The sequence below is a fragment of the Malania oleifera genome, chromosome 5 (assembly GCF_029873635.1).
Source record: "Malania oleifera isolate guangnan ecotype guangnan chromosome 5, ASM2987363v1, whole genome shotgun sequence".
NCBI classification, from domain to species: domain Eukaryota; kingdom Viridiplantae; phylum Streptophyta; class Magnoliopsida; order Santalales; family Ximeniaceae; genus Malania; species Malania oleifera.
The window spans coordinates 15,793,457-15,815,915 of NC_080421.1; the positions used below are offsets into that span (position 1 = coordinate 15,793,457).

At 37.1% G+C, this 22,459-nt stretch overlaps 1 protein-coding gene across 5 annotated transcripts in view; it reads left to right on the forward strand.

The window, feature by feature from the left end:
- The window catches only part of LOC131155349 (autophagy-related protein 2), a 45,821-nt gene that overhangs the window by 9,910 nt on the left and 13,452 nt on the right, over positions 1–22,459 (forward strand). For 3 of the 5 annotated variants that reach the window (XM_058108410.1, XM_058108409.1, XM_058108413.1), the window contains exons 4-8: positions 7,554–7,729; positions 7,848–11,090; positions 11,187–11,299; positions 21,070–21,271; positions 21,685–21,798. In XM_058108410.1, coding sequence (XP_057964393.1) covers positions 7,554–7,729; positions 7,848–11,090; positions 11,187–11,299; positions 21,070–21,271; positions 21,685–21,798 — 3,848 coding nt within the window. The remainder of the gene's footprint in view (positions 1–7,553; positions 7,730–7,847; positions 11,091–11,186; positions 11,300–21,069; positions 21,272–21,684; positions 21,799–22,459) is intronic. The other 2 variants (XM_058108412.1, XM_058108414.1) reach the window with 1 other exon arrangement.

A 22,459-nucleotide genomic window follows, 5' to 3' on the forward strand; every position in this document is an offset into this window, starting at 1 on the left:
GCTGTTCTATTCTCTTGGCTATCGACACCAAAATCTTGAATAAAGACATAAAAGTGGAAAGACTATTACTAAAATCTTTATCAGTGTGATCCGTCCACCCTTTGACCAGTAGTGCGTCTTCCGATCTGATCTGCATGCCTTACACAGCTGCAAACAGTTTTGGCTTTGAAGGTAACACCCAAGGGCATTCCCAAATGCAGAGTTGGTAGATTTCGTGTCCTACATGCCCCAAATACCCCATTGGAATGATCTCACTCTTGTTCGCATTCACTTTTAGCCCAGAAGCCACAGGAGCTGCAGGAACATGTGGACAGTTGTTTTTCCATGTCTTGCAGAAAATGATGGTACATCAATAAAAAGGTAAGTCTAGTAAGTGGGTTACCTGCAAATGGGAATGAGAATTTACTGCCGCATTAAAGCCTCTGGAAAAACCTCCCTCCACAATCCTATTCAGCAGTTGGGTGAGTGTCTTCATGACTTAAGTAAGCAGGTAAGAGAATGCCCCCCCCCCCCCCTTCTCTGTTTCATCCTCCTTGAACTGGTATAGAAGCCCTTCGGAGAGTTGTTAATAATCAGGTAAAAATGAGTAGAAGAAATCATTTCCTCCACTTATTGCTAAAACCTATGCTATATAACACAGAGAGGAGGTCCCAGCAAACATGACCACAAGCTTTCTCTATATCCATTTTGAAAATCAATCCAGGTTTATCCTTCAGACTCTGGAATGTAAACATTCATTTGCTGTAAGGATCAGGTCCAAGATTTGCCTCCCTACCACAAAAGCATTCTAATCTTTTGAAACTATTTTCCAATCATCTCTTTTAGCCTATGAGCTAATACTTTTTCCAGCTGTGCCTACCAGGCATACAGGCCTAAAATCCCAAATGTCCTTAGCCCCTCCCCATCTCAGGGATATGGAAAGTAGAATAGAAGCTCTTTTCGAATCTGCTTTTTCTTACAAAAATGATTAAAAGCAGCCAAGATATCATCCTTAATTATTTCTCAACTGTGCTTAGTGGAAGCCAGAGACAACCATATGAGCCTGTGCCTTTTGTCCCCTTGACTCACTCTGAGAGCTATAGCCATCTCTTCCTCCAATTAGCTGATTCAGGATAGAGCTTTGTGTTATGAGAAAATGGACATCCTGAGAAACATTCATCTTTGATTTTTTTGTCGGAGGTTGGTCACCCTTCAAATAGGAGGGAGTTAATATGTGGATTTTGGATGCTTTGAGAAAATTCTCTAATAAATATTTTTTTGATTATTTGATTTGTTTTTCGCGGTTTTTCCCTCTTCATTGTTGTATTTAGAATGCTAAAGTTCCATCTAAAGTTAAGTCATTTATTTGGTTAATAGAGTTGACACCAACAATAGGAGATCCTACAAGGCTTTATCCCCAGATATGTGTGCTCTTAGTGGTCAGAGTTCTGAGACAGTTCCTTGTCGTCGTCGTCGTCATTATCATCATCTTCATCATCTTCTTCTTCTTCTTTCACTGTTCGGTTGCTTGTGGATTGTTGGCTAGATTTTTTGGATAGAGTTGGGTTATTTATCGTTACTCTTGGATAGAATCTGGTTTTTGAAATCTCTGTGGTCTTCTTCTGCTGGTTGCTGTAAAGGGTGTTGTTTTATTTTGTATTATTATTATTATTATTATTATTTTGAACTTGCAGCATGATTGGCTGGCTATTTGATGTGATTTATACTTTCCTATTCTCTCTGTGTAATTTTCAATTTTTTTGGAGGATATCTTAACTTCTTCTTTGTATATTCTTTTTTCTCTTAATGAAAATTTTCTATTTATCAAAAAAAGAGAAGAACATAATAGAGTTTTGTGTAAAAGTCAACAATTTTCTCTGCAATCCTTTTCTTGCAGAAACTGACTTCTTTGATGCAAATTTTCCTGATGTAGTTGGTCCTTCTGTGGAATTCAGCTATTTTTTTTCTCTCCTGATAAGATTGTTGAAGTTAGCTATTATGTGAATTGATTTAGTATTGCTGTTTCCCCTTCTAGATAGAGCGCCCTGAACTTGTGTATTGGCTATTGAGGGTATCTCTTCCTTTGGAAGTAATCCACCAACTTGAATCCTTAGGCTGTCCCTGTGGTCTTTTTCTTCCATAGATAGCATACGTCCCCCCTCTCTATTATCTAGCATCTTAATTTATCCAGTATTCGTCTGTATCGATTATCAGCTCCTCAAAAACCTTCCTATTCCATTTTATCTCAGTCGTTCTTTAGCAATTTTAATTTTCTAGCCAAGCAGACACCGGGTATAACTTCAACCTTGTAGCTGTTCCACCAGTTCTTAATCTGGTCCGTTAGAAGTGTTAAAGCTTGATATACATTGTTTGCCCACAGCCTAACAGCTTAAGCTTTTAGGTAAAGTGGTAATCTAACATGGTATCAGAGCTGGTTATTGGGAGGTCCTGGGTTCTAGTCTTGTTGCCTGCATTTATTTTGTGATATTTAAAAAACTATTGTATTTCTTGTAATGGGTGTTGTTATCGTGTGTTTTTCTCTCCGTGTGCTATCAGGTTGCACATGTGGGGCGGGGGGTGTTAAAGCTTGATATACATTGTTGGCCCACAACTTAACAGTTTAAACTTTTAGGTAAAGTGGTAATCTAACATGAACATCCTCTTTGGGCCTCATGTTCTCAATCCTGAAAACCTTTTACCTTTTGATATCCTGTGCAAAATTGAGAAGTAAAGGAACATGATCAGATGTGGGTCTTACGAGTCGGGGTGCATTTGAGTGGAGTCGAGTTGACATAGTAAAATACTCGAACTCAACTTGATTCGAAAATATTGAGCTTGAACCTTGACTTGAACTCGATTGATTTCATAATTGTTAAACTCGAACTCGACTTGACTATAAGTTCATAAAACTCGAGCTTGACTCGATTATAAATTAATATTAAATACATATATAAGTATATATAATGTATATATAATATTAAATGTATTTATAAAATATAAATTATATGATATATATAATATAAAAATAATAAAATTAAAAATTTCGATTAGGCTCGAAACTCGACTTGAGTACTATTATTAAGGTTGAACTCTATTCGTTAAAATACTTGAGTAGCCCGAACTCGACTTAAACTCGAGTAGAATCGAGTTAGGGGATGGGTCGAGTTTGAGTAGCTCGCGAGTAAGCTTGACTCACTTACACCCTGGCTTAAGAGGAGTATCTGCACAAGGTCTGAAACATCTCCTCCATTCTGTAGAGATCGTATGTAGCATGCTATAGACCCATATGCAATGGTAGGTGAATTGTCAATGGCAAAGCATGTGACTCAGGACGAATAGTGGGTTAGAATAGCACAATAACACTTGACTGATGGTATTTGCTCGGTTGTTTGTGTACTCAAATTTGTGATGTGCTTAATTTGATCCCTTGGACTTGGATTGTTACAAAAAAACCTGTCAATCCTAGAAGCAACCACCTCCTCCCTGTTATTTGTCGATAACATCCTCCCCCACCCCACAAACCCCCCCCACCCCCCCCCCCCCCCCCCCCCCCCAAAAAAGAAGAAGAAGAAGAAAGAAACATTCCTCCCTCTACCATCATCCATGGGCCTAGAGATGCCAAAAGCACCTATCTAGTTTATTATTACATTTGAACTCCAGCAGCCAGGACATTGAATGCTCCTCTATTCTTGCACCCTGCTTGTTGATTTAACTCGTATTCAACACTAACCAAAACACCGCCCTGCAGTGCCACATGGTAGATGTGCAACCCACCACATTTAGATTGATGGTTTGACATTTTTCCAATTTGGAAAGAAGTGCCCCCTCTGGCTTCATCTTCTTAGTAAGCCTTTAATCACAATCGTCTTATCAGGGTAATCTAATGCCCAAATTCAATGCTATTTTCTTGTAGTTTAGAGGCTCTTTGGTATTTTGTTTGCTTCTCCTCTACTGCCACCTATCCCCCTTTCTGGCAACTTTTCCCATTGTAATTCACCAAGAAGCCAACCTTTTTATCTTCTTTGCCTTTTCTGTTTAGGGCTTCTGCATTTGCTTTTCTCCTTACCACACTCTCTCCTCATCTTTTTTCTATCATCGTTAACAAGTTCATTACTTCCTTTTCACAGCCTGAGACAGTCCCACAAATTTCCAAAAACTCTCAAGTCTGTTTCTAACCCATCTTTATGCCTCCTAAATGTATGGTTTACACACTTCTGCATCATTTCTTTTGAAGTTCCCCTCGTTGGGGTCCACCATTCCAGTGGTGTCCAGATTGGGATCTTTGTCAATTTTGAAAGTCACCTGAACGATCGCTAGACCTTTGAAAGGTATTGCTCCTGTTGCAGAGTGAATCATCCACTCTTTGACTCCTCCATCACTCTCATTTTCAGCCCATGATCCCACTTTGGTTCCCACGGATGTCAGTTTTTGTCTCTTATTTGGTTTTACTGGAAATTTTGCTCACTTCAAGTGAGATAGACTCCTAGTTGCTTCCTCAACTTCCAAGAAGCCTCTGTGGGCACTGCTGATGGCTCTAAAAGTTTCCACATCCCAGAGATTTGTTGGAAGTCCCACCATTTAGATCCAAGTGGAATCATGCTGCCCACCACCTTATAACATCTCACCATCTCAAATATCACCAGTCCACCCGGAGATCCAATTTCCCCCTTCTTCAATTCCCCTTTTTAAAGGTCCAGACAGAGTGTCTCGTTTTGTTGTTCCAGGTATGGCACCAGGGGGGTGTGTGAATTGGGTGTTCTAAAAGTTAATGCAAAAATAAATTCAAAAACAAATATCAAGTGCGGAAGCAAAAATAACCACCTGGTACAAACAATAGCACACACTCCTCCAATAGCTTACAATTTGTGCCTAAGACAAATAGACAGTTTTGTCCCAAAATTCAACGGGCAACAACCGAATTGGTTATCAAGCCAATACACTTTGGGTATCACTACCAACTTATGGCTATCAAAGCCAACAACAATTCAGGTAATCACAACCCTATTCTGGCTGTCAAAGCTAATACAATGAGGTTATCAGAGCCCTATTATGGCTATCAAAGCCAACAACAATCGGGCAACCGTCCATGGATCACTTGATCCTATTTCCACCACAAGATACATGAAAAATAAGACTTTCAATGAACAATGCATGTATCTTAGACTTCTTCATGTATCTTAGACTTCTTTACTGAGTCAACTCAAAAGATGAATCTGTTAATTCAGTTGACTGGTGAAGCTTGTGCTTTCAAGCCTATTGAGAAGATGGATAAAGATATGAAAATAAGTCACAACAATCTTCTCAATGACTACTGATGCCTTCATAAGAATTAGATGAATGTAGTAGAAGGCTTGCACCCTCAGCTCTCAGGAGCTCTCTCTAACTTTCTTGCTCAGTTGGAGAGTTTGAGAGGGCTAACACTTTTTTTTTCTCAATGATAAGTTCTCTTTGAAAGTGTGTTGATTCTCATGTGTTTTTGCTTATGGAGGTTGTGTTCTCTTGTTGTTGGTAGGTTCAATCAGAGATATTTGTAGAGCTCTTCCAACATTCTAGAGCCTTCCTTCAAAAATTCAATGGAAGATATTTTCTATAATCAATATTAAAATAATATAGTCAATATTTAAAGAGAAATAATCAATTTACCGCTGCCTGAACTCCATAGATTGGAGGGCTGCGCTCGTCTAATTGAGACTTTTGCTGTTGTTCCTGGTTCCTTTAGTAGTTTAAGTGCCTTTGTATCTTTTGTTGAACAGGGAGGACTCCTTGTCCTCTATTTTATACCTTGTTTATTTCTGTAATAAAATTTTCTTCTATAAAATATATTTAAAAAGAAATAAAATGTGAGTGCAAGAGAGAAAGGAAAGAATAAATGGTTAGGGAATTATTCCTAAAAGCAACTTTGAAAGTTAAGACAAAAATTTAAAAATCATACCTTTGTCAATAAATGAGAATATTCAAGACTTTTTTTGTCCTTAAGTCAACTTTGAAACTTCAAACTTCAAAGGAAGGCTAGAAGATTTTTGCTTAAGAAAGAATTGGCTGAGGTTATTAATCTGGAAGAGATAAATTGGAGGCAGAAATCAAATAGTAAATAAGTCGCCGATAATTCAAAATGGCCAAAAATTGTAGATAACTCTGCTCTTTGATCTGGGGGAGCTCAGAGGAGGAATTTGTATGGAATGAAACAATTGCATTTTTAAGGGAAGAAAATACTTCTTGGGTTTTGTTTGGGATAAGATTCAGTATTTGGCTTCTTAATGTGCTGTTGCTGCTGTTTATTTCAAGGGATTATGTCTTGAATATGTTTTGTGTGATTTGTCTGCTGTTTTGTATTAGTTGTTTTGTTTTTTTACCTTAGTTTTTCTGTTTTTTAATCTTTTCTTGGAGGTTTCCTTATTCTCATGTATTGTATCCCTTGAAGCACCTCTCCATTTTGCCAAACTTGCTTTAACCCTATTCATTACATCCTCTTCAATTTTCTACTTTAGCTTGCATAATAGATCCAAGGTTTTGAAATTTAGTAGTGGTATTTATTTTTTCATCATCAAGTTTGACTTTGTCCCCAATATTCCTCCTACTATTATTGAAATTAAATTTCATATATTAGGTCTTATTTCTACTTATCCTAAAGCCCTTAGATTCTAAAACTTCTCTCCATAATTCTAACTTAGACTCTACTCCACGCCTAGTTTCATAAATCAATACAATATCATCTGCAAACAACATAAACTATAGAACCTCATTTTGGATACTCCTAGTAAGTTGATCCATCATTAAAGCAAAAAGATACGGGTTCAAAGCAGATCCTTGATGTACACATATTGTGATTGGAAATTCTCTAATCTCTCCACTTATAGTCCTTATACTAGTCATTACTCCATCGTACATATCCTTAATGACCGTAGTAGACCTGCTAGATACACCCTTTTTTTTTTTTTCCCTAAAACCCACTATAGAACTTCCTTAGGTACCCTATCATATGCTTTTGCTAGGTCAAATAAATACCATATGTAAGTCTCTCTTCTTTTTCCTAAACTTATCAATTAATCTTCTTAAAAGATATATAGCTTCTGTAGTAGATCTCCCAGGCATAAAATCAAATTGATTTTCTAAGACCTTCGTTTCTAGCCTTAATCCTCCAATAATTCCTCCTACTATTACTGAAATTACATTTGCACGAAGGTTAATGTAAAAAAAAAAAAGGGAAGAAAAAGAAAACCACCAATTTTTAATTTTCCATGTAGCTGGCACCTTGTTGGCAACCCATGCCACTCTACATTGATGTGGTGCTGGTTATGCCCACACTCCTCTGATAACCAAGCTATAAGCATAAGCATGTACACCCTTGTGTCTTTTGTTATAAAAAGAAGGGGAAAAAAAGAAAGTTTATGTTTGTAAAGAAGTCAGTTGCCAGTTTACATCCATCATGCACAGGTGGATTTGAATTAGGATTTGTCTTGTAGGAAGATTTTATCTTCTGTCTTAATTGAACTTTTTAGCATTTATGCAACTTTTTAATTATCATTTGTAAATGTAACCATGGTTTTTTTTTTTTTCCCCTCATATATTTACAGAACAGCAGCATGTTCAGACAAATTTTAAAGCAACTGTTGCAGGAGTTTCTGTTGTCCTTACTTTTGATGATGGAAATATGAAGCAATCATATGTTCAGGAGGGTGATCAGATTCATTTTGGGTCAAATTTTCGTTTTTTGGGTGCAAAATGCCAAGACATCATTCTTGTTTTACAGGTGATAAATCTGCTTTTTGTTTGTCCCATAGTGAATATTACTCTTTTTATGTATGGTTATTGGTCTTGCACAGTTGCATGGTTTTCCTTTATACTAATGTAAACATTTGATAAGGTAGCAGGTATGTCCTCAAGAAATGAAAGTTGAAGCTTTGGTTAAGCATATTGAGCTTGCTGATCATTTCAATAATGGGAATGAAGGCTTGGATTTTGGATTGAGTGGTATTAATAGTGGTTTCCATAACACGACGTCATTGGTCCAGCATCTGCAAGCTGAGATTCAAGGTGCTCTCCCTCCATTTGCCTCTTTTACTGAAGATTCTTCTTTAGTAAATTCGAAAGGGTTAGCTGTGCCAGATCTTCCTTCTGGTCTAACTTCCACAGTTGATTGCATGAGCAAAACTGATTGTGAAAGTATTAAGAAGGATAGTTTGGTTAAGGTTAAACTTCTTACGGCTCCAGGTGTCAGTTGTCTTCGATGTTCTGTGAATTCAAGTTCTTCCAATGGCATTTCAACAGGATCAATTTCTTTTTCATTGGAGCTGCCACCATTTGTTCTATGGGTAAACCTTAATTTGGTAAATATGTTATTGGATCTATTAAAGGACATAGGAAGTTCCTCTGAGATGATTAATTCGTGTGATGGTTTTGCTTCTGAGGCTAGTAATGTGAAACATCCTTCTTCATGTCACGGGAATGGGAAAAGAGATTCTCAGACATGTATTACAAACTCATCTTCAAAAGAGAGGCTGAGAGGTAACATAAACCTTCCTAATGCAAGGGTCATTTTATGTTTTCCTTTCAAGAATGGTAGAAATTTTAGAAGCTACTCTGCTTGGGATCACTTTATTGCGTTCAATCTTTCCTCACCGTTTACTTTGAGTGAGAAAAAAGTTCAAGGTTTGAGCCCCATTTCAGATGTTACTTCTCAGAAGAGATATTCTTTAAGAGCTTTCCGTTCCTTGCATTTGAATGTTGGCAACCTTGACCTTTTCCTTGTAAGTGCTAATCGGAAGGATGATGGTGAAAGTAACTTCTGCGCCTTGCAGGGAAGGAAATTTTCTGCTCACAACATTCTGTCTGTTGCCAATGAAACTGGTGCATCTTCTCTGATTAGTATGATTTGGCAAGAAAGCCCTGTGCTTGAGCCTTTATTGGCAAAGAAAGCTAAGGATATAGCTGCTTCAGGGAATTTGAGTAGAAATAAAGTCACTGGAAAAGGTTATGAGTTTGCATCAGTTGCTACTGTTAAAGATGTGGAAGATTCAAAGTTCTGCTTGCGGAAAGAGATGATTCAGGGCTCTGAATTTTTCCTACATGTCCATTTACCACCTGTTACGGTCAATTTTGATAGTTCACAGTGTAAACAATTATATGGTCTTATAAATCAGTTTATAGATGGGTTATGTGTACCAAGTAATCCGCTCAATACTGTGGAAGACTCTGTTGTCTCCCAAACATCATTTCTAGTGGAGTCTGATTCCGTTCAAATATTAATTTATCCAGATTTGGCAAAGGATATAAAAGGCTCTTTGCAGAATGAACTTCCTGGCTTGTGGTATTGTCTAAAACTGAAAATTCAGAAGTTTGAGCTGCTGTCTGTCTCCAATATTGGAGGAATTATGGGTGCAAATTTTCTTTGGGTAGGACATGGGGAAGGCAAATTGTGGGGATTAATAACGGGGGTTCCTGATAAAGAGCTCCTTCTGATCTCATGCAGCAACTCGACAATGAGACGTGGTGATGGAGGAGGTTCAAATGCATTGTCTTATGGGCATGCTGGTTCTGATATTATACACCTGTGGGATCCTGAGAGTTCTAACATTTCCACATCTGTAACTGTCAGATGTGGCACAATTGTTGCAATAGGAGGTCGCTTAGATTGGTTGGATACAATATCTTCTTTCTTCAGTTCAGTCTCTGCTGAAAGTGATCAAGTAAATGACAGCAATTTGCAAAAGAGGGATTCTGAGGAAAGTGCTATTTTTGGAGCTTCTTTCGTTCTCAACTTGGTAGATGTTGGTTTGAGTTATGAACCCTACTTAAGGCATCTGTCTTTCAGCGGTGAAGTTTCTGATTCTAACTCCAGTTCTGATGTCCAAGAAGAAATGGACAGACATGTTGCCTGTCTTTTAGCTGCTTCGTCCTTGAACCTTTCTAATCTAGCCATGGCAGATTCCACTGGCAATGACTATAGAATTGGGGTGCAGGACCTGGGGCTGCTTCTTTCTGTGGTCTTCAGGCCTGAAAATGTTTTTGTTGGCTCATATAGTGTAGAAAATCTTCAGAAAAATGGCTATGTTAAAGTTGCTGGGGAGGCTTTTGTTGGAGCAACTTTGAGAACAAACTGCGTAAACGGCCTTCTTTGGGAACTGGAATGTTCTGAATCTCTCACACACTTTGTCCTTGACACTTGCCATGACACTACTTCTGGTTTGATTCGGTTGGTTGCTCAACTTCAACAACTTTTTGCACCTGATGTGGAGGAATCAATTGTGCACTTGCAGGCTAGGTGGAATAATGTTCAGCAGGCACAAGAAAAGAATAACCTTAATGATGAAGGAAGGGTCTCAAATTGTGGTTCTTCTCCCTCAGCTTCTCATGCATCCACTTCAACTGGTTACACAGAGAATAAACCTGTTGTGTTTGGCTTGATGGATGAGATATGTGAGAATGCTTTTTACTGTGATGGAGATCAAATTCCTGCTTCTGATTCCTGTGAGTCGGAGTGCATTTCACTTGATGGAAGGGTTCTTGGAGAGGCATGCAATGTTAGTACTAGGGCTGAAGTTTTCTCCCAGAGTAGTCAAACTTCATTTCTAGAAACAGGTTGCATTCCAGAAATTATAGAAAGTTATTACAGACCGGAATTATGCTTGCCACTTTCTACAACCAACAAATTGTCAGATGAGGTTTTTAAATTTAAATCCAACACTGTGCAGAGTAGAGATGTTAGGAGAGAAAATAGTGGATGGTATGGGGACACCTCCTTGAGAATTGTGGAAAACCATATATCAGAAGTCAGAGAGCCAAATGGTGTAAAACAATTTGTAGAAGGCAAGCTGTCATCTGAAGACTGTATAAAACCTGAAGATTTTCAGAGGGCTAGGGGACGGGTACTGCTTAAGAACATTAATGTCAGATGGAGAATGTATGCTGGATCTGACTGGCTTGATTTGGGGAAGATGCAGGCAGCTAGTATTCATGGCAGGGATACAACTGTATGTCTAGAGCTGGCATTATTTGGGATGAACCTTCAGTATGACATTTTCCCCGAGGATCAAATTAGTGTGTCTAAAATTTCTCTTTCAGTTAAGGATGTCCATCTTTATGACAATAGCAAGGATGCACCTTGGAAACTGGTATTTTGAGACATTTAGCCACTATTTATTTTTGGTCTCATTCTTGTTCAAAAACTGGATTTCAGTTAAATATCTTCATTCTGTTTGATTTGGTAGGTGCTAGGATATTATGATTCTAAAGAACATCCTCGAGAATCCTCTTCAAAAGCATTCAAGCTGGACTTAGAGGCTATTAGGCCAGATCCATTAACCCCTCTTGAGGAGTATCGGTATGCATGCCTTTTTTTAATTTTTAATTTTCCTATTTTTCTTCTGTTATTTTTACGATCACATGGTCATTTTATTTTAATTTTAATTAAAATTTATGTATAAAATGAATGATATCATCCATGAAAGTTAATTCTGGATATTATAGTAATGTCGCATCAGGCTGAACACCATGAAATCTGGTTTTCAGTTTTTCTCATAACACTTGAAAACCATCAATGCAAATGTGAAATTAGCAACGTAAATGAATGCATGGTCATAATCTCTTTGTTCATTGCACAGGAAGAAAATAAAAAAAACAGAGAATGTAAATGATACCAAACAGCCCTTAAATTGTCTCAACACTTACAGGACTTGGCAAGCATTATGAAAGGGGAAAAAAAAAAAAAATTTCTTTGCAGAGAAGTTGTAATATTGTCAAAATTGAGAGATTCTTTATATTTTAAAGAATATATTTTTACTAAGGATATTTTAAAAAGGATAATTTTACTTTTTTAAGAGTTTGAAAATCAAGCAGATAATATTTATGAAGGGTTGATGCAACTTTGATGTTGCTTGACTTACATTTTTAATGAACTATATTTGGATAAAAAATTGTTATTAGCTTCATAGTGTGTATGTGCACTTGCTTATAATCCCTGCACCCTTGCCATGTAGTGTCTTGAATTTTTAAGACTTGGCATGGCCGAGCTTTTGTCAGACATCTGTGTATGTATCTACTTCATAGGTACATATATGCTACATGCAAGAACAGAAAATAGCAAAGAAACTGAAAATACCAGGCACAGCAACAGGAGACCTTAAGCCATCAACCTTTATCCAAATGGAGAGTCAAACTAGGAGAGGAAGACCATAAGATGCATCAACACTAGCAAAGAAGTGAGCATTTGAAGATCAATTTGCCCATTCATGCACAGATGCTTGGTTGCTTTTGGCCAGGTGTCACCATTGTGCAACCGCAATAGCTGCACCAGGATGCCCTTTCCTTGATGACCAGAAAGGCTTGAGTTAGATTGTTGTTGCTGCCTTGCTGCCTCACCACCAGTGGCTGGTGGGTTAGATTGTGGAAGAGGGAAGATGTCTGCCCATTGTTTTGTTCAAGTACGATGAGAACAATTAGAGAGAAATTTGGTCTTTGGAGCAAATAGGTCAAATCACAAGCCCTAGTGCTATCAGAATGTATTTGAGGCAGAAAGATTGGAGCTTTGATTTGAGTTTTGGATTTTTTTTGCTCTTGATTTGATAGAAAATGGAAAGAAATGGTCTTGTTTGTATTTTTTTGATAGCAAAAGAAGAGATTTCATTAGAAAGAGAAGAATTTACAAAGAGGAGAATGAGACATCTCCCATCAAAATTCTGGAAAAATTGAGAGAAAAAAAGAAACTAAAAGCACAAAAAAAATGCAATGAAGTATCAAAGCAAACAATTCCTCCAATCTTGCTGAATTTCTGAAAAGCTTGCTCCCTTGAAGCATCCAACCAATGCACCATAAAGAGGCCAAGTAATGAATCTTTTCCCAAACCAACTGCCTTTTAATTTTTCCCTGAAATAATTTGTGCATTGCGCTCCAACCATAAACCCCATAGCAGCACAAATATTCCACATTTCTGAAGAGCAGCCGTATCGTTCCTTCTAGCAAAACCCTCAAAAGAAATAGCCAACATTCCTTCCATTGACGCGGGACAAACCCAAGCTTCTCCCAACGTACCAAATAGTTTATTTCATTTGCTCCAGGAAAAATCACAATGTTCTTACAAATGAGATGCGAACTAAGAATTCAAGTAACAAAGCGCACTAACATTTGGAGATAAGGCCTTTAAAGGTGTCCTGGTTTGCAAGAGATTATTAATATTGATTCTATTAAGCAAAATCAGCCAAATGAAGGCCTTAGTCTTTAGGGGGCTTTGGCCTTTCAAATACATGAGAATAGGGGAACAAGTCAAAAACTCAAAAATAGATTTACAAGTATAAACCCTTGAATGATCCAAAGCCCAAGGCCGAGTATCCCTAGCTGAAGAAAGATGACGATTATTCAATAACAAGAAGGAGGAAAGTTCCATCAACCCTCTATCATTCGGAAATCTTTTGAAATGAAAGTTCCAAGAAGCCAGAGAGCTAATCAAATCAACCACAAAGAAAAGAAATGATACTATCTTTCCCTGAGCTCAATCGAAAGAGACAATGGTAAGATGTAGATAAAAAAATAATTCCCCAACAACAGATCTTTCCAAAAACATATCAGAGAACCCCTCCCCACCATACAATTGATGTGAGGAGTGAATAATGGATAAATATGAGAAATATATCTCCAAGACTCTTCGAAGAACATTGCATGCTAACAGTGATATCCCACCCATTGACCCCCAACCCATACTTACTCCTAAAATCGCTTTATGCCAAAGGGAATGATCTTCTAGGGGAAAATGTCATAACCTTTTAGCTAGGAGAGCGATGTTTTAGACACCAAATTTCCAAGATCGAAGCCTCCCTTTGTTTTAGACTTGTAGACATCCTCCCACCTAACTAAGTAATCTTGAAAACCCCCAACTCTAGACCATAAGAACAACAACAACAACAACAAAACCAAGCCTTAGTCTCACTAAGTGGGGTCGGTTATGTGAATCCTTTTCCGCCAATTTATGCGATCATGTACCATTTCTTTTGATAGATTCAAGGATATTAAATCCTTACTCACTATCTCTTCCCAAGTTATTTTAGGTCTACCCCTACCCCTTCTACTGCCCCCCACGGTAACGAAGTCACTCTTCCTCACAGGGGCACTATGTGGCCTACGTTGCAAGTGTCCATACCATCTGATTCATCCCTCCTTTATCTTATATTCTATAGGAGTTACAACTAACTTACCACGAATATGTTCATTCCTTAATTTATCTTTCAATGTTATACCACTCATCCATCTAAGCATTCTCATCTCGGCAACTTTTACTTTTTTGGATATTATGTTTCTTTGTCGCCCAACATTCCGATCCATATAGCATAGCTGGTCTTATAGCTGTCCTATAAAACTTTCCTTTCAATTTTAGGGGTATTCTACGATCACATAACACACTTGAAGCACTTCTCCATTTTACCCAACCTGCTTTAACTCTATGCATTATATCATCTTCAATTTCTCCTTCAGCTTGCATAATAGATCAAAGGTATCGAAATCTATAAGTGCTATTTATTTCTTCATCATCAAGTTTAACTTTGTCTCCAATATTCCTCCTAGCATTACTAAATTACATATATTTTGTTTTATTTCTACTTATCCTAAAGCCTCTAGATTCCAAAACTTCTCTCTATAATTCTAACTCAGCCTCTACTCCGTCCCTAGTTTCATCAATTAATACTATATCATCTGCAAACAACATACACTGTGGAACCTCCTTTTGAATACTCTTAGTCAATTGGTCCATCACTAAAGCAAAAAGATAAGGACTCAAAGCAGATCCTTGATGTACACCTATGGTAATTGGAAATTCTCTAGTTTCTTCATCTATAGTCCTTACATTAGTCATTACTCCATCGTACATATCCTTAATGACACCGGTATACCTACAACATACACCCTTTTTTTCTAAAACCCACCATAGAACTTCCCTAGGTATTCTATCCTATGCTTTCTCAAGGTCAATAAATATCATATGCAAGTCCCTCTTTTTTTCCCTAAACTTTTCCATTAATCTTCTCAAAAGATAAATAGCTTCTGTGGTAGATCTCCCAGGCATGAAACCAAATTGATTTTCTGAGATCTTCGTTTCTAACCTTACTCTTTGTTCAACTACCCTTTCCTATAGTTTCGTTGTATGACTCATAAGTTTAATTCCTCGATAGTTATTACAATTTTGAATATCTCATTTATTTTTGCATATAGGTATTAAAGCGCTTTTCCTCCATTCATCTGGAATTTTCTTAGTTTTTACAATTGTATGAAATAAATTAGTTAACCATATAATTTCGTTATCACCCAAGCATTTCCAAACTTCAATTGGGATGTTATCTGGTCCCATAGCTTTCCCATTTTTCATCTTTTTTAGTACGAACTTAACTTCGTTAACTTTAATTTTGCGAATAAATGTTATATTTTTAGTCTTTTCCTCATTTGACAATTCTAAGTTAAAGTCTACTATTTGGTTTTCGTTAAACAACTTACTAAAGTAACTTCGCCATCTTTCTTTAATATCTTCGTCCTTAACCAAGACAATATCATCCTCACTTTTTATACATTTTACATTTTCTAAGTCCTTGCTCTTCCTTCCTCCAGCTTTAGCAAGTTTAAATATATCTCTTTCCCTTTCTTTTGTACCTAATCTAGCATACAAATTATTAAATGATCTATATTTAGCTTCACTAACGGCCTTTTTTGCATCTTTTCTTGCCTCCTTATATTTTTCAAAGTTATCCCTGTTTCTACATTTTTGGCACATTTTATACCAAATTCTTTTTGTCTTTATGATTTTTTGTACATCTTTATCTCACCACCAACTCTCTTTGCTATTCAAGAATCTTCCCCTTGATTCACCTAAAATCTCTTTTGCTATCTTTTTAATAGAGCTAGCTAATCTATTCCAATGAGTATTTGTATCTATCCCATCCTCTATGGTCCAATCCCCATCTTTGATCATTTTATCTTTAAATTTTATTATATTTTCTCCTTTTAGGTTCCACCATCTAGTTCTCTTACACTGACTTATTTTATACTTTTTCTTTCATTTTTTAATACATATATCTAACACTAAGACTCTATGTTGTGTGATTAGGCTTTCACCTGGAATAACTTTACAACCCTTGCATGATAAACGATCTACCCTCCTAGTTAAAAAAAAATATATTTGACTTCTATTTTGTCCACTTTCAAAGTTATTAAGTGTTCTTCTCTCTTCTTAAAGTAAGTATTCATTATGCTAAAATCATATGACATAGTAAAGTCTAAGATCATCTCCTCAGACTCATTTTTGTCTCCATATCCATATTCTCTATGTATCCTCTCATAATTTTTATTATCTCTTCCAATGTGTCCATTCAGATCTCCTCCTATAAATATTTTCTTAGTCCCTGGTATGCCTTGTATAATACTATCCATATTTTCCAAAATTGTCTCTTAAGATTTTTTGCTAAGCCAACTTGAGGAGCATAAGCACTAATGATATTTATTATCTCTTGTCCTAATACCATCTTGATTTTTATAATTCTATCCCTTGCTCTAGTTACATCCACAACGCTATCTTTTAAGTTTTTGTCTATAATAATGTCTACTCCATTCTTATGTTTTTCTTTTCCAGTGTACCAAAGTTTAAATCGTGATTTATCAATTTCTCTAGCTTTCTCCCCCACCCATTTAGTTTCTTGAAAGCAAATTATATTAATTCTTCTTCTAATCATTGTATCCACAATTTCCATGCTTTTACTCGTAAGTGTCCCTATATTCCAAGTTGCTAATCTAATCCTAGTTTCCTGAACTAACGTCTTTACTTGCCCACGTCCAGAATGATGCAGGAACCCTTGCATATTTGACACCGTACCCGGGCGCCGACACGGCGCGTCGCTTCGGGGCGACGACCTAGCCCACCCTCGCCCACTTTTTGCTACACCCAGGTGGTTCAAGTGCAACGCGTCGCTCGTAGGGGACGCCCTAGCAAATATTCGGCAAGGATTCATATCATAGTGATCTGACAATTTTACGTTGGCTGTCAGCTACCTAACACAACCCTCCTCCTTTACCCGCGCTTGGGACCGGCTGTGTGTGAAAAAATTAGGACATTAAGTGCATCACAGGCGGAGTTAACTTGAGACCATAAGAAGTCTCTCATAATTTTCTCAATCTTATTTGCAATCCCCACTGGGATTTTAAAAATAGACAAATAATATAAGGGGATACTAGATAAAGAAGCTTGAATAAAGTCGAGTCTGCCTCCTTCCAACAATCCAACCTCACAATCGGGTTCCAAAAATCCATGGATCTAGGATTGTCCCCTAAAGGGACCCCTACGTCAGTCAAAGGCCACTCTAAAAGGCCACAACCCACCTCAGAATCCTGCTCCCTAGCATGCTCAAAAGGCACATTAATATTAGCTAGACCACTCTTCCCCAAATTTATTTTAAGCCCCAACACCCTCTCGAAGACATGGAGGATACCCAAAATACATCTAAAAGGTGGCCTATGATCCTCTAGAAAGAAAATAGTATCATATGCAAACTGAAGATAAGATACCACCACACCCTTTCTCCCCACTTTCAAACTTTTGACCAATCCCCAATCTACCACCTTGCCCACCATTCTACTCAACACATCAGCTTCTAGGACAAAAGAAAAGGGGAAAGTGGGTCCCCTTGTTTAATGCCTCTAGATTCTAGAAGCCCTAAACCAAGGCTTAGGTTCCTCATTCACCACCACTGAGGACCGTACTTTAGATAAACAACCCTTTTATTGTCGTCGCCAACGCACACCAAAACCCCTTCTTCACCAAAATTTTGTCCAAACAAGCCTTTTCAAATCCTGTTTGAAGATGAATCCCCTCTTATTTCTCTTTTGAATATCCTACACCACCTCATTAGCCGCCACAATGGAATGCACTGTATGCCTGCCCCTCATAAAAGCACTCTGAGCTGTAGAAATGGTCTTATCAAGCACCGCACTCAGCCTTTTAGCTAGAATTTTGGTCATAATTTTATAAACACTGAGTCTAAACTGATAGGTCTGAAGCCCTCTGTACTAATGGATCTTGATTTCTTAGGAACAAGGGTAGTAAAAGTGGAGTTAATGCTCTTATTCAAAATTCCATTCCCTAAAATTCATCAAAAAATTTAAGCAAATGATCCTTACTAGTATCCCAGAAGTCTTGGAAAAATGCTAAATTAAAACCATCTGGACCTGGAGCCTTATCCCTATTCACCCCAAACACAACCCCCCTCACCTCCTCCTCCTCAAAAGGTCTCTCTAAGCAAAGCATTTGATCCCTGGAGATGGGGTCAAAATGATCTTGTTTGTTGAATGTGACAGATGGCTTGCAGATTTGTTGGAGACAAAGGAGAGGGAGGTGGTGGTGGATTTTTCATCAGAGAGAGGGAGACAATTGTGTGAGAGATGATTGGAGAATGTTTTTGCTTTCTAGGGGTGCATTTGTGAAAAACTGCATCTGAAAATACATCTGACCATATAAGAGAGTTTTAAAGCCCTGGATCGTTAACAGCTGTTAAGAGGGTTATTAAGACTTTCAACCAAACAGCACTGGTTCACTTAACTTTGAACCATTAAGAACCCGGCTTATATCAAGAGGCTATTGAGTACAATCAAGAAACTTGAAAGCTGATCCCTATCGTTTTAATTAATAAGGGTAGATTTTTCTATTTAAATGCATTGTTAATGGAGACTGAGTAAAGTTTCAAATCTCAGGAGAGAAATCTTTAATTTTGTCAAACCTTGAAGCTCGTCTGTGTAATTTACTGGTTATTTTTCCCTTTAGGGCTGATGATACATCCTAGCAATAATTAAAACCATAGTTTCAATTGTTCCTTGTTAAGTATGCAGAAGGTCATTTTTCTTTTCCTTTTTATTTTTTTGATAGTGAAAGAAAAATTATTAATAGAATAAGAATATACACATCTCCTTAACAAATTCTAGAAAATCCAGATAAAAAACACGAAGGAACAACCTACAGACTAAAGAGCAAAAGAGAAAAAAACCATCATGAACTAAGACTCCAACACATAACGCCAATCGCACTGAATGTCAGAAAAGCTCACCCCCTTTAAAAGTCCCTCATTCCACACACCAAAGAGAAGCCAAATAATGTATCTTCTCCCAAACCAGCAACTGAGCCAACTTCTTCCCTAGAAAAAATTCGCGCATAATAGTCCATCCACAACTCCCAAAAGACTACAAAAAAAAAGCACATTTCCGAAGCGTTGCCGTTTCCTTTCTCCTGCCAAATCTAGACACTGCCAAAAAATCCTCCACTGTCTTAGAACTCACCCAACGTTCGCCTAAAATACCAAATAACTTGTTCCAAACACTCCAAGCATAGTCACAATGAATGAACAAATGTGATGACAATTTTGAACAATTAAAGTAGAGAACACATATTTCTGGAGAATAGCCTTTAAAGGTCCCTTAACCTGCAGCAAGTTATTGGTGTTAATTCTATCAAGCTCAACCAGCCAGTTAAAAGCCTTAATTTTAAAAGTTACTTTAGCCTTCCAAATGGAACTATAGAGAGGGAAAGATAAATTTGACCTGTTCAAAAAATCACAAAAAAAAAAAAAAAAAGAATTCGCGAATAAACGGCTGAAGGATCTAGAGACCAACACCGCCTATCCTCCTCTAAAGAAAAGTGACATTTATTCAACATGACTAGCAAAGAGGATAGCTCTCCCATCTCTCTATCATTTAACGATCTATGGAAGTGGAAATCCAAGTAGGCAAAGGACCGCCTTGATCAACAACAAAAGAAGAAATGGACTCATCCAGCTAGGGGTGAGCATTTGGTCGGTACGGTTAATTAACCGAATTAACCAAAAAATTCTGGTTAAAAAATCTCATTAACCGAATTGAACCGAAATTTCATATTAGCCGAACTCAAAATCGAACAGACCGAATTTTGGTTAAATCGGTTAACTGATTTTAACCAAATTAATATTTTAATATATATAAAATATAAATAATGTATATAATATATGAAATTTAAATGCATATAATATATATAAAAATATATGTAAAATTTTAGTATATATATAATATATACAATATTTTAATATATATAATTATTAATTTATACTATTTGGTTAATTTAGTTAACTGAATATATTAAACTCAAAAACCGAACTGAAAACTGAAATTCACTGAAAATGAAAACCGAACGGAGCCAAATAAATTTTTAACCAAATCGAGACTCATTGAATTTACTCGGTTAATTCGGTTTTAACTGAATTATGCTCACCTCTACATCCTGCCCTGAGCTTAGGGGAAAAAAGCGTGGAAAAAAGGTGGACAAAACTACGTCCCCCAACCAAGGATCTTTCCAAAACTGGAAATTTCTACCTCTACCCATCAAGAATTTAATATGGGGAATGAAGAGGGGATAACTTTAAGAGATAGCTTTCCCCAAACTCTCCAAAGAACATCTAAATCTCAAAATAGTATCCCACCCATTCTTGTCTAATCCAACTTGCTTTTAACAACCAAATGCCATAGAGAGGAATTCTCTAGCAGAAGCCGCAAAAGCCATTTAGCCAAAGGGGCTGTGTTTTCAGTCACCAGATTTCCAATACCCAAACCACCTTCCTGTTTAGACCTACCCACCACTGCCCAACTAACCAAATGATCCCTACTATCCCCTACGCCTGACGACAATCAATCTCTCATAATCTTCTCAATCATATTAGCCATCCCCTGCCGAACCTTGAAAATCGAAAGAAAACAAATTGTGTGGGAGGATACTAGGATTATGACATTTGGAAAATTCTTGCATTAGTTTTACTGGATTACGTTATAATTCTAATGCTTAGATTTTTTTTTTTAAATTTATTTTGTGTATTTGAGTCTCTTGCAACAAGCTCAAATTGGGGAGAGGAAAAGGTGACACCCGACTGTCCTTGTGGTTTATATTTGCATTTGAGTTTTTTTCTCATTGTTAAATGGGTTACATGGTTTTAAAATTGTCAAGAAGCATGAATTTCCTGGTCAGCATTTTGTTCATGTTTCTTTTTTCTGGAGAGAAAACACAATCATATTTTTTGAGGTGCTAATTTATTGTCCCTTTCCCTTTTTCAGATTACGCGTTGCTTTTCTTCCTATGCTGTTGCATCTTCATCAGGTGCAACTTGATTTTCTCATTGATTTCTTTGGGGGAAAAAACTCGGCAGTACAATCTTCTAGCCTTCCTCAAGATTTTGGTGGGTCGAAAATGTCACAAACAAAGTGTAGTAATTTTGGGCATACTATCACAGATGAGGCATTGCTTCCTTATTTTCAGGCAAGTGGTTATTGCCTCATATGTCTGGTGCATATTCAATTCTACCACAGTTCTCTAGTAAAGTCTTGCAACTGGAGTTGTGCATCCAACATTCATCATGTTTGTGTTCACATTGTTTTTGTTCAGTAGTAAGAGTTCATTATTAATTGGGGAAAGCCTCACATTGAAGCAAATAGGATCCCACATTTTCCTAATAATAGTAAAATATCATGCCATTATTTAATTAGTGTATTTGCTTCCTTCTGCATTATTTACATGCTTTTGATCAAGGTTCTTTGTAGTAACTAATTTCTTTGTTCTGCTTTGGAACTTAGGGTTAACTTATGATGTGCTTAGGGGGATATTTTGGTTACTTATTATTCACTATTCAGTCAAATTTCATGGCCTAATTTGGGAAAAAAACGTTGTTGCAGAAATTTGATATATGCCCCATACTCATTCGGATTGATTACACTCCCTCCCATGTTGATTTGGCAGCATTAAGAGGCGGGAAATATGTAGAACTTGTTAACCTAGTTCCCTGGAAGGTAAATTCCTTATTATTTTGTTGAAAATTGCAACTTTCCATGGAGCAAGTTCAGTTTACTCCCTTAACTTGTGCTAATGCTTTAGCATGCAATTTTTTCATGTCTGATGCTGGTGGTGGAAACCCTGATCTTGATAATTAAGAATCCTTAAATTGCACCCAAAATAAAAATTTAAGTACAAGTGAAGCAACAGATTGCTTCTGAAGAATCATTAAGGTAAAGGGTTATTTTATTTTTTTAAGCTAAAAGAATAAATTTATTAAGAAAAAGTACAAGAGGAGGACAATGCGACCTTTAAAAGGAAACAAAGCAATAAGAGAAAATAAATGAAGTCAAGCCAACAATGCTCATCAATCTCGCTGAACACCAGAAAGTCACTCTCTTGAAGAAACCAATAGCATGTGATCATCAGGAAGCCACAGAAGTATTCTCTTGCAAAGCAACTGTAAGAGGAAAAAAAATCTCCTTTTAAATATATGAGGGTTCTTTTCAAACCAAATACATCAAAATCAGGCAAAAAGCATGCACATACACAAATTGTGACATGATCTGATTTTTTCTTGGGGCATCCTCTAAACATTTCATCTTTTTGAAAGCCTGTTGAATGAACATATGTCATCCAAATCCAATTGGTATGGAAAAACCCTTTGAACATGTCAGC